This window comes from Diorhabda carinulata, chromosome 9 (genome assembly GCF_026250575.1).
Source record: "Diorhabda carinulata isolate Delta chromosome 9, icDioCari1.1, whole genome shotgun sequence".
Taxonomy (NCBI): Eukaryota; Metazoa; Arthropoda; class Insecta; order Coleoptera; family Chrysomelidae; genus Diorhabda; species Diorhabda carinulata.
The window spans coordinates 2357516-2370830 of record NC_079468.1 but is presented as its reverse complement, the minus strand read 5'-3'; the positions used below and the strand labels follow the sequence as shown (position 1 = coordinate 2370830).

Genomic DNA, 13315 nt, shown 5'->3' with positions numbered 1-13315 from the left:
CCAGATCTGGCCTTTGTAGACTACTCGACATTAAAAAATGCCCAAGAAAAGTCCAGATCTGGCTCTTGTAGACCATTTGTTTTAAGACATTGAAAAATGCCAAAGAAAAGTTGGAACAGAAGCTTATTTAGAAGCCAGTGAAAAATGGATTCATAAAAATCTCACAGAAACATTGGAAGACTATGGACTGATTGTATCACTCTTGAAGGTAACTTTTTTTTTATGGATAAAACTTGTTTTTTTTTGATGATTTACTAATTGATGCTATAAACTATGCAATAATTAAAGGTTAAAAGATATCGTGTAAATTTTTTTGACAAATTAAGACATTGAGCCACATTTAAAATCTCAAAAGATGCATCTCAATCTCGAAATATCAATGTTGATGGTCGATATCACTCCGGAAATTTGATTTGATTGAATTGAAACAAATATTTATTCCAGATATTTTTATTTCAAAATGACCTTAATAAAACAAAAGTCCATACTAATAATTATCAGGTTATATATAACAAATTATCAAAATAAGATAACATTTCTAAAAAAGGGTAAAAGGCCACACTTTGAAATACATTTATCCCAAACAGATCACGATAATTAAAAAAAAATTTTATGCGAAAAAACATCAAAATTTTCAAAATCAAAAATCTATTACCCGGATGCCTTTTCCCCATATACTTCCACATATTCAAATTTTCGTAAACTAAAACTTTATTCACACAAAAATTAAATCAATATAAAGCTTAGAGTACAAAAAAAGTAATTTCTATTACATTTTTAGAGCGATATAAAATATATAAGAAATCTTTAAATTTATAAATTTCGCTAAGTTTCTGTCAAATTCAATCTAGCACCAACCACTACAATATGCAGAACAAACTAATGGGTTGATATCAGCGAAAATTAGTGCATTTAGAAATTTTTGTTTCATTTAACGATATAAAAAATTAAATTTTGAAACAACTCTTGAACCGAACATATTTAATGGATCTAAAGTAACAGAAAGTTATGTTATGACAAAGGAACAGACTACAAGATTATAAAAAAGTATTTAAATGATAGTGTTTTAAATAAATATGAACCATTAAGGAACGTCGGTGAGAAAAAAGGATCTGAAATTAGAATAAATTTGTACTCAACCACATTGTTTTTGAATAATTAATAACGTTAAAAGTCAGTTAATATTTATATTGGAAAGGGCCCAAAATTAGTACAAAAAATCATTAATGTAAACCACGAACTCTTCATTAGTATATAATTTCCTAAGTTTTTTTTTAAAAAAAAAAAGAAAAATATAATAGAAATGGAAGTATCCTACGAGTCATTAATATTTTTAAACAGCCTAAATGCTAAAATGAATCTTAAGCCTGTAATGAATTTAAAACAATTATCAAGTAGTTCAAATGTATCTTCAGGTTTAAATGGATTGTAATGTCATAAATCAGAATAATGTATAATGATTAGTACATTTGAACTAATGCAAAAAGATACAAGACTTAAGATATTCCTTCGGCATATATAATTTCAGGCTTTTTAAAAAAATCACACTTCACCATAGTTTTTTTGGCAATAAACAGAATATCCCAAAAAGTATGTTCGATTTGGATATAATTTTACAGGATTTTCTTAAATCAAACTACAGATTTTTTGAGACCTTCTGTGAAAAGTAAATATAGTGTCAATAATAAGTATATATATTTAATTATTTCGCAATTTAAGAAAAAAAAATAAAATGGACCAAAATCATCACAAAATATGGTAGGGTTTAATTGGTGCCATTAATTTTTGTTTCCTCCTAATTTTTCTTTCTTTCACAACTATCCCTAATTTCAATCACGATAACTGTTAGAGCCAACATCAAAACGCATCTTATTTAGCCATTCTTTTGATATTAATATGTTTTAGTTATAACGTGACAAAAATTATAGATCATAATACTGACACCAGGACTAAAGTTCTCCATTTAGCTAGTTTTTGTTGGAAACACAAATAATGCGGGAGGGCTCTGCCGCAACCTTAACAAAATTTAGCCGAGAGATAATTTTGTAGAATAAAACATGGTAATACTTGTAATTCTAACAAAAACATTCTCTAATATTACAAACTCACTCCATCACAGATTGTTGTATTTTGTTTATAACTAAAACACTTTTATTGTGTACTTTTTTTCAATCTAGTGTCAGGTGTGCCTTGTCAGATCTTCTATTTCACTGAAAAATAAATAAAAAATTAGAGAAATTGAAACATGAAATGGAAATGATTAAAAGTACTTTCACCCCCATCCAATTCTTAAAATTATTTTTCAACCAGATTCAGTTATAGATATTATCAATAACTCAACAAAACTTATTTGCAAAATTATAGCCATACATAAAAATTTTACTTTATTTAGAATAAAATTCTTTTTGAGCATTTACTATGGGAAATATAACAGGAATAACAGTGTAAAATTCCAGTTGTTTAAGTCTTGATGAGATATTTCCTATGCAGTAAGTGGATAGGGGTAAATGATTGTTGATTTCTTCAATTTGGAATGTGAAGATAGATGCACTAGTATACCATGGTCTTTTAAATGCACATAAAACGATTAATAATTCAGACAATTCTAGTTTATGGTGGATAGTTGTTACTAATAGTCATCCACCGAAATCAATGATTAGGAACTATTTTAGATTTTTTGTTTTAAAGTATTTAGAAACTTGGAATAATTGCAAAGATTCAATTCAACATAGATCTATAATGATCACCATTAAGATGAATTTTTGAATCCGTATGTATTTGAAAAGAATTATTTCCAACAAATTACAACTCAAAGTATTAAATTTAACAATAATGAAAAAATTAACTAGATTTTAAGAACTGGATAATTCAATGTAAGAAATAAAATTTGAAAAACATACCACAGATTCTGAGAATAATTATGATGAGCCGTTAATATTATATCTGTCTCGAATGGTGTCGCAGGTTGAGGACTCAAAACTGTCCAAGAGTTTATTAAAATGCAAACGTTTCGACTTTTTCTTTGATCTTTATTAAGGCTAAAAATATATGGTACATTATAACACAAACGTTGGCATTTTAAAAAACTCTTGGAACAGTTTTATTTTGAGTCCTCAACACCATTCGAAATTACATACTAGAAGGACAATAATAGCGATGACATTATATTTGTCATTATTTCCGCAAGATAAAACAGTTGAAAAATTTTAATTAAATGAGAAATATCAACAGCCCAACATTAGTACCCAAGGACAATACTCAACATGCATTCAATATTAAAAATGAAACATTTTTATATTAAAAAGAAACAAATCTATCCATTTTTAATAATATTGCTTTGTAAAAGCAGGTCTATCCTTTTGTATTAAAAAAAATAATATTTCAAAAACGCTTTAAAATTACCCAATTAGAGAAGTTACTTTCAGTCCTAATTAACAAAGTTAATATTTTGGTAGATGGCAGCCCTATTTCGTTTGATAATAAATGAACTAAAGCTAAAGTGGAATATAAAAAAAATTAAAACATGAAAATGAGGAAGAAATAATAAATACTTGGAGAAGCATAAGGATATACCAATAGAAACACAGACTCCTGAAAGATACAATGAAATGGAAGTAAAAAGAACATAAAAACAAAAAGAGAAAATATAATGAATAGAGTAACGATGCAACACATCATATCATCATCATGTAGCTCCCAGTGCAGCAAAAGTAACATGTTGATGTTTCAACGATGTGGTCACTACTCAAGTGTCATTAAGTAGGTTTTGTCCAATTTTGTGTTCTATTTCTGTAGCTTCTTTCCATCTTAACACATCACTCAATAAGTCATGTGACTAAGAAAAACACATTTTTTTGCCAAAAATCGATTTTATTCATCAATGTCCTCCAATTCCTCCAAGAGCAATACAATCATTCCAACGTTTCTCTAAGTTCTCGAAGCCCTGCTTGTAGAAGGATTTGTCTTTTGCTTCGAAATAGGATTTAGTTTCAGCAATTGCTACTTCATTTGAGCTGAATTTCTTACCAGCAAACATTTTTTGAAGTCTGTAGGGGCTAGATCTGGACGATAATGTGGATGAGGAAGCAATTTGTTAGATTTAATCATCATTGCCATCGACTTGTGAATCGGTGCATTGTCTTGGTGAAACAATGGTTTTTTCTCCGACATATGAGGCCCTTTTCCCTTGATTTATGCATTTAAATGATCCAAAAATTCTACGTAGTATTCGCTATTGATTGTTTCTCCCTTTTGGAGATAGTCAATGAACAATATTCCTTTCACATCCTAAAATGCTGAAGCCATAACCTTCCCAGATGACTATTGTGTTTTTGGACGTTCCTAGAAGGTTAAGTTGGTCACACAACTTATAAAGTTATAGGTTTATCTGTTATAGTTCTTTCTTGATGGCTCTTCTCCATGTTCATATAGGTCTGCCTGTTGTATCATAATTAAACTCTTCTTTGGTTATATTTAAAGTTTGGTTTCCGTAATTTATGACCTTTCTATCTCAATTTTCTCTTTATAATCGTTATGTCTATTTTCTCTTCTTTCATTATGTTTCAAAGGTGTTCACTACTTATTCTATTTAGCCAAAAACTCGCAGGCATCTGTTGATTAAACATTTAAATTTCCCAGAACATCTTTCTATTCTAGAGAGACCTTATTTTATACAATGATTTAAAAGCTTTTTGTGGCAGGCCTATACTTCTTATATCATTTTCAGGACCTCCTTGTATAGTCATTATGCTTAATGACAACAGATACTTGCAGAGAAAGCTGACTTAATATCAGAGAGGCTCTTTGACCAGTAGTATGGAATGATAGATAACAAGCTATTTAATAGAATCTCTCTGAGTTTAAAGGGGATTAGACCTCTTGTTCCTACAGGTATTCTCCAAAGCATTCTGAAATGAAATGGTTGTGGAAGTTTCCTCCTTCCTCTTACAGAATCAACAGTTTCTGCTTTCTGAAACGACCTCCGCTCTCTAAGGAAGCCATTGGAGATGTGTAGCTTATTTTTGCTTTGATCCAAATTCTCTCTGGATTTGGCAGGATTAAAGTGCTGATAAGACTTTTTTGGAGTAGTCCAGTCCATCAGAACCTCATATAGAATCATTTTCCTTCACCCCAGATATGATCTGAGCACTCCAAGTCAGATTTGAGTCAATAACAAGGGAGTTCAGTAAATTAAGCAAGGACTGAAAGTAACAGAAACCAAACTAATGTAAAACAATTCAAATAACTGTTATTTTCGAGTGACTGTGATAAATGTTCAATTTTTCTTATATTTTTGTTTTTCAAAAAGTTTAGTTTAAGTTTGAAAAATTTCACTCTCTCTACAACCACTTTGGATTTAATATTATGCAACTTTTTGCTTTATTTGATTAGTATGAAGGCATTTTCTAATAAGATGACACATATTTACATAATAACATAGTAAATATGTTGTTTTACATCAAGTTTGGGATAAAATAAACCCACATTAATCTAGAAATTATTAATAATATACCTGCCATGGCAGGTTCGGGTACATTCCCGATACTGTCACTACTTTTAGCCTGAGCCTGTGAACACTCCGGAGGCAAATCGATAGCCTGCATAACGATCTTTTTGACAGAATCTGTATCATTATGAATATTCTCCTGTGGTTGTGGTTTTTCAATTTGATCTGATCGATTACCTTGTTGTTGTTGTTGTTGTGAGATTTGTTGTGATGATTGTACGTTCTCATTACTCGGTCCGGCTGCGCGGCGTTGTTGATTATTCTGTTGAGATTGTTGTCGGTAATTAGGACGGTAACCACCTCGGTAACCCATTCCTCTAAATCCACCACGACCCCTGTAACTATAAAATATATTAGAAAATTTTTACTGTTACTACACATTAAGACAAGAATTGCCGCTTTGGATGAAAATATATAAACCCACCTTCCTCTTCTTGCAGCTGCTACTCCGAATGTTTCAGAATTTAATTTGCGCTCAACTCGCCAATCGGTCCTTTGCGATTTGCCTTTGGCTCTTTCGACAGCTTCGCAAGATATTTTGTCAAAGAAAGACTTACTCTTGTCATAATAAACTTCGTGTTCTTCATCTTGTTCGGCTTCTCCAGCGCCTGTTTCATTTCCAGAATCGTCTTTTTTGTCCACATCTCCGTTAACGTCGCTGCTTTTCGCACTAACGCTTCCGGCTTCATCTATTTTTACCTGTTTAGAGCAAAATTAATTACCAATATTAACCAAAGATCATTAATTACAAATTACCTTTCCTAGTTGACTTCTCAATTCTTCAAATTCCGTATTTGCTTGTTCAAAATCATAATCATTCTCAAATTTCAAGGTATTCCTAGGTCTTGTAGCATTACCAGATGGATTATTTCTGTATCCAGTACCCCTGGTTCTACCTCTCATTCTCATTGGACCTCTATTATTCACCCAATTGCCTCTGTGATTCTGATTTTGTTGGTATCCCTGATTCGAATAAGATTGTTGATGTTGGTAATTATGCTGGGCATTGTACTGTTGAGGTCTTCCTCCAGACGGCCGAGATTGTTGCTGAAATATATATCCCTGTAAAATATTTCAAGAATCATACTAATTATTTTTAACCTACCTGGTGGTCACCTCTATCACCCCTAGTATCTCTATTTTCATTTGATCTCCTTTGGTTTTTCTGATTTGGAGGTTGGATTGGTTTCACGACTTTCTTCTCATTATGACTGGATCCACCAGCTTGAACACCCTGATCGATGGTCGGTGATTTTCTAGAGCTCAAACTAGCCGGTGTTGTACTTCTTGATCCACCAATTAGATCTAGAACAGAAGCTGAACACTGAGCCTTGTAGAACAGATCTATGTTGGATTAAAGCAAAAAGCAATGCTAACCTAACCTAACTACATTATTAGTATGAAATTCATGCAACATTATGATATTATTACAAAGAGATGGTAGTTGTAAAATTTGGGTTGTTGGGTGTTGTTTAAAAGGTATAAAATATTTAGTTTTAAACCACGACGAGTGAAAAGTAAACAAAACCGAAGTTAATAAGGAAATTTATTTCTCTACAACAAGAAATTGATATTTTGGATCAGCTAAATAATGGTAAAAAATTAAGAGTAATAGCAAAGGATCGAAAGCTAAATAAGTTAACACATGAGTAAATATGAACTATTTGATGATGAATGAAAGTCAAATTGAGAGTGTTGTAATGTATAGATCGTTGCAGACCTTAAGGAGGTATTCTGGTCTAGAACTTTGAAAAAATCTATTTTTTGGCATATTTTCAAAGCTTAGACTCTTAAGAATATGTCTATGTCTATCCGATCAATTCCTTTGAAATTTAGATTTAATGGAAATATTTTTTATATATAGCTCTATCACGCCTGCCTTGCATTTAAAAAAAATTCAATTGGAAGTATTTTTTAAAAAATCGAAAAACTCAAAAAAAGGAGGCAAAAAATGATATTTCATGTTGACGCCATTTTGTAAATTTTTTTTGGCTAAGGTCAATGCGATGGCGATATCTTTACAAATTTTTCAAATTTTTTTGTTTCAGATCACAAGGGCTGGAATCATGTCAACCAGGGTGCCCTGGTTGCATAAAAGATTGCAATCAAAATAATATTCCTATAAATGGTCGTTTAATAAAAACAAAAGCCCAAAACATTTTCAATCATCTAAACTCTATATGATGGAAAATTAAAAATTCCTTTAGATTCTGAAGGAATTGGAACAGTTTCTTCTGACAAGCAATTAAACATGGATAATATATCCGCAATACGGGGTCCTAAAAACTCCTACAACACGGAACCAATCTACCATGTTATATGAGGGATTACTGTAAACTCTAAAATATACTTTATGTTTGTGATTAAAGAATGTATCCTACTTGCAGGTGAGTTAGTTGGATTTAGGATAATTAAATTAGTAAATTGTTAATTATTTTAAGGAGATAATCTTCAAAGTATACTTTTTATATTACTACTCAACAAAGGAATCAACCAAATATATCAGAGTGGTACTATAATTTATAAATCAACCAAAATATGTGCATATGTAGATGATATCACAATAACAGCCAGAAATAAAGATTGATAGAACTTTTAAAATAGAAAGAAAATTTAAAGAGCTTGGCCTAGTTATTAATGAATTTAAAATATTTTGGAGAAAATATAAAGAACGAAGGCAAACCAAGCACTAACCTAAACGAAAGAGTAAAAACTTGTAAAAGATCCTATTTTGTGAACCTGAAACTCCTTAAAAGAAGCTACTAACAAAAAGAAAATCTACGCGAATCTAATAGAATCATACTTATGATGGTGAATGTTGGGCGATTACAAAAAAAACAAGAATATTTGAGAGAAAAATTATCTGAAACATATATGGAGGAATTAGAATGAATTAAACAGACTGAAGAACCTGAAATAATAGAGACATTGATGAAATACTAGGTAATGAAAACATCCAATTTATTAAACCCGGATGTTGAAATGGTTCGGCTATGTTAAATAAATAGAAGACAAACAGATGCCTAAAAGAATCGTGAATGCCAAAATATACAGCAGTAGAAAAAAAGGCATACCCTGTCTCAGATGAACTGATCAAGTTCATTTGCAATGAATGTGAGAAGATGGGGAATGTTGGTGAAGAACAGACCAATTTGGAAGCAAATTATCAAAGAGGCAAAGACTCACATGGAGCTGTAGTGCCAAAAGGTAAATTGTTATTTCCTTAATGAAGGCAATTAATAAAAAACATCTTTTGTTTTTTTAATAAGGTATAAATAAAGGATAATGTCTACATGGTACAACTAACTATACTTTCATTCTAATAATGGAAAGTTATGAAAATTATTAAATGAACTCATTCAATATTTTATATCTAAACAAACCTTGGAGCTGATTCTATTCTATTGGAGCTAAACTAAGCAAAGCAAGCAAAAAGCAAACAAAAATGAATTGATTAAAACATTTTACCATGGCTGTTTGTTTGGATTGGTTCAATACCGGTAGGAGAATGAGCGGGAGGTTTCACTGTATTGGATTGAGAACTTGAACCCAATATTAACTCACTTGGCTTCGAGTTGCTCAAACTTCTCGAAGAACTCTGCATACCCAGTGAAGTTCCAATTGCTCCAGTACCTATTGTTCCTATTGCACCCATACCACCATAAGCTCCACCAAACTGTCCCATTTGAGGTCCCATGGGACCCAAAACTGGATGACTTTGAAATGTCTGGCCACCCAATGTAGGAGGAACAGAGAGTTGCATGATAGCTGGATCATTAAGGGGCTGTGGGTGACTGACATTGTTTATTACACGAATGTCTTTTATATCTGTACCACGGAAAAGGATGTAGTCATACACTTGGTTTTGTGCTGGTACAGGGTATTGAGTTTCTCTGTCTTCTGTACCAAAAGAACGAACTAGAAACAAAAAATAGTTGCAAGTATTCAACTATTTAATTATAATAAAAGAAACTTTTTGTTATACCAATAGAAATAAAATATTTTTTCAACTATTAAAATACATATAGGTTCATACTTTTTGTTATAAGTAAAAAAATCTATATTTAAAATGTTAATTTTGATAATTAAAATAAATATCTTGAAAAATCCTGAAATAACTTTTATTTTCACCAAATTCACTGGGTAAATAATTTTATAAATCTACTAGAATATGTAGACTTCACAATACATTTATATAAAAAAAAATATAGAAAAACATTATACTGTTTCATTAACTTACTAAAAACGGATCGTTTTTATTAAAAACTTTTTATTATGCCAGTTCAAAACATTAGCAATTTTGATTTTTATAAAATGAAATTTAAATTATTAACTAATTTAAAATGTTCAAAGGTATTCAAATTTTGTATTTTTCAAAAAACCGATTAATCAAAAAGTTCATTTTTCTGATTATACAAAAAATTGCTGGACAATTAAAAAACAGATATCAGACGTAAAGAAAAAACAACGCAAACAAAAAATTTAACTGACAATACAAATACAGAGATAATTAATAGCATATTTTGAATAAATTTGTAGATTAAAATTTAGTTTTCTCAATAGTGCATCATATTCATAAAACGAAATTAGCATAAATGCATATAGCTAAATTTATATTTATTAAACCTATATCTCTTTATTAAATTTTTTCTATAAAAAGTTAGTTTTATGTAGCTCGTACTTATATTAAACAATTAATGATATCTTTTAAATTATCTCAATGTATGAATTATTCATAAATAGATAACTAAAAATGTATACGTAATTTCTATCAAACTTACCGGACGCCAAAGCTATTGTACATTCTTGAGGATCAACTGTAAATAAACGTCCTTCATAACGAATATCTGCCTTCGATATTAGGCTAATTTTGGAGCCCAGCTCGGGCATTCCAGTCGTCATCTTGTATAAAATATTTTATCCAAGGATGGCGATGATTAAACTGGCTTTCTATTAGAAGCAAATTTTAATGAATGACATTTACTATACTTCGACAACGGCAACTGAAAGATGGCGGCTAAGTTAAACAGCTGACAAAACTTATAAGTCATTTTTTTACGAATGAACCTATCAAAGGTTGTTTTTAGTAAACTATCCCAAGCGCGGTTAGTGATATGATCATTATGAATTGTAACTAGTGACTTTTTTACTTCTATTAGTTATAAATATTTGTTTTAATCAGAATTTTGTATCAAAAGCAGAAAATTACTCCATATAATGTTATGATTAAACCCGAAAAATAGTATGATTGTTGCTTGTTAAATTACCAGATTGTCAATCAAATTGAATGTCAGATAATTCAAGGTTAGATAATTGTCAAGATTCAAAACAGTTTCCAAAAATATTGTTTAATTAAGTAATAATGTCCTTACACGTTGACAACTCATATTTACAAGTATTTTCGAATTTTTTAAGTATAATTACAATTTCAATATGCTTTATATTAAAAATCCCTCAAATTTTAACAGTATTGAAAGTAAAGAGTGCCAAAGGCATTAGTATCATGGGTTTGTTAATGGAGCTTACAAGGTAAATCGATAATTATAAATTAATTATAAACTTTATAACATTATTTATTTTTGTTTCAGTTATACTATTATGATGTCCTATAATTTTAGGAGTGGATATGCATTATTGAACTATTTGGAATATCCTATAATCCTATTCCAAGAAATAATACTTATCATATGTGTATTACATTATAAACAAATAATTAATTTAACCAGTATTATAGGCTCTATAATTTATTTGTTCATAGCAGCTGCATTGTTACTAGGAATTGTACCTTTAGGTCTTTTATCCTTTCTAGTTGTAAGGGATTTTAATTATTTTGTATAGAATTTTCAGTGTGATTTTAATTATTTTTAGCCTCTCTGTACTCCAATTGGAGCTTCTTCAAAAGTTGTACAACTCTACGAGATCTTAAAAACGAAAAATTCCGAATCAGTGAGTGTTGTTACATGGTTCATTTCAGCTTTTACCAATTTTAGTGAGTATCTAGTAGTTTTATTTAATATAAGTAATATTGTTTATTATTCTTTTCAGCTAGGGTGTTTACAATTTGCATTGAATCCATGGATCTTACATTACTTTTAAATTTTACCATTAATACATTTTTGAGTAGCTCTGTGATGTTAGCTGCCTATTGGTACAAACATCATAAACAGGAATAAAAAAAAATAAATATAGATAATGTGCCATATACTAGTTACCCATATTTTTTACAAAATTTTATTTTCAAGTAAATTTTCAGTACAAAACTTTCAAATTTCTTCAATTTCTTAGACCTTTCATGTATTTTTATGTTTCTAAATCGTCTTGATTTTAGGTCTCTTTCAAAAATTATAAGAAAAAACAGAAGAGACCTAAAATCAAGACGATTTAGAAATATAAACTTATAAATTTAGAACCAAGACATATTGTATATAATTTTATTACTCTTTATACTATTTACTAATCATAAAAACCAGCAAAAAGACAAGAAGTGTACTTATTAAAATACGAGACTCTCTGATTTTCAAAGTGATTTGTTTTTGTAGAAGATATAAATATTGTCAGTTCTAAGACACAGCTATTATTGTGATTTTACTGTTTATATAATTTTAATTTTAAAATAAACATTTATTATGTTTCCCTATCTGCTCATTTGGCTTTGAGTTGTTAAAATTCTCAAAGAACTCTGCATATCCAACGAGGTTCCAATTAATATAGTAAATTTTGAGAAAATAACCTAACCTTTGGCATAATTTTAATATTTATAAGATTGTCACTTCGGAACTAATATTTATTATACAGGGCTTAACTGTATGGTATTGAAAATTTCTCTCAATATTAGCTCACTGGGTTTTAAGTTCCTGAAACATTTTCACTTTAAAACAAATTTTCATTATACAGGATTCAACTGTATGGTATTGGAAACTCCAACTCAACATTAGCTCAGTGGGCTTTAAGTTTCTCAAACTCTTAAAAAATTGCATATTTAATCAGGGCCAGATTTAGCATTTTGGCGCTCCTACGCCCAATAATTTTTTACACCCCTTAGTCTGGTTAAAGTTACTTTTCTAAAAACCTTTATCGAAAAATTATATCAGTTTTACATTATAGTTGTTCGTACACCACTCCAGGGTGCAGTTATATCATTTTTTGAGGAATTTTCTTTGTTCTCGGCTTAAAAAAATGATGTTTAAAACACTCTTAGCGACTTAATGTATTAAATACTTATAGTTTTAAATATGAAAAAAGTGAAAATTTCCAGTAGATATTTTTCGAGAAGGGAAAATAAAACGTCCATTTTAGATCTCTTTATTTATTGATATGTACATAAATGATTAAATTCTGATGAAACCAATATAGTAATTAACTGTGAATGCCGACATCTGCTCTTTAAACTAACAAATATTTAAGAAGATATAAAATTTAATAAATGTTAACAATGTATGGAAAGGTTTAATAAATATGTTTATAAATAAAACCATAAAAAATGTTTTTTTCTCTTTTTACCTACTTCTAGATTCTTATATTTTGTATCTATCCAATATCAAGTCTCCAGCTTACATCAAAAAGACAACAGAAGTCACAAAACATATTTTAAATGTTTTCTATTGAAATTTGTAAAATCACTTGCCCGAAAATGATTCTCACTCAAGGGATAATTTGATGTTTGGCATCGAATTTTATAAAATTCTTCCCAATCAAGAACACACACCAGGAAAACGTTTGGGAAAATTAAAAACAGATGATTATTTATCTGACAATTGACAGTAATGACACCTTTTTATTACACTAGCGCCACGATTGGTAAGTGGCAGA

At 29.9% G+C, this 13315-nt stretch overlaps 2 protein-coding genes across 10 annotated transcripts; one reads left to right on the top strand and one right to left on the bottom strand.

Annotated features, from left to right (window-relative positions):
• Positions 1 to 434: 434 nt before the first annotated feature.
• LOC130898332 (protein LSM14 homolog B-A) lies at positions 435 to 10786 on the bottom strand. 8 transcript variants are annotated; one of them, XM_057807566.1, is made up of 7 exons: positions 10288 to 10786; positions 9071 to 9424; positions 6612 to 6823; positions 6263 to 6553; positions 5931 to 6205; positions 5513 to 5847; positions 435 to 2210 (listed from the first exon to the last, which is right to left on the bottom strand). In XM_057807566.1, exons 1-7 carry the CDS (start codon positions 10406 to 10408, stop codon positions 2203 to 2205), a joined length of 1596 nt encoding a protein of 531 aa, XP_057663549.1. In that variant the 5' UTR covers positions 10409 to 10786; the 3' UTR covers positions 435 to 2202. The 8 variants fall into 8 exon arrangements, with proteins under 8 accessions (XP_057663549.1, XP_057663552.1, XP_057663551.1 ...); XM_057807569.1 differs by having other exon boundaries at positions 5684 to 5847; positions 10288 to 10771; XM_057807568.1 differs by having other exon boundaries at positions 5684 to 5847; positions 6612 to 6811; positions 8975 to 9424; positions 10288 to 10570.
• Positions 10615 to 12985, top strand: LOC130898333 (solute carrier family 66 member 3). Of its 2 annotated transcripts, XR_009059884.1 has the most exons (5): positions 10823 to 11035; positions 11095 to 11317; positions 11375 to 11495; positions 11552 to 11834; positions 11892 to 12985. XR_009059884.1 is itself a non-coding variant. In XM_057807571.1 (4 exons), the coding sequence occupies exons 1-4, from the start codon at positions 10869 to 10871 to the stop codon at positions 11677 to 11679; spliced, it is 639 nt and encodes a 212-aa protein (XP_057663554.1). In that variant the 5' UTR covers positions 10615 to 10868; the 3' UTR covers positions 11680 to 12985. The 2 variants fall into 2 exon arrangements, 1 of the variants encoding a protein (XP_057663554.1); XM_057807571.1 differs by having other exon boundaries at positions 10615 to 11035; positions 11552 to 12985.
• The last annotated feature ends 330 nt before the right edge of the window (positions 12986 to 13315 follow it).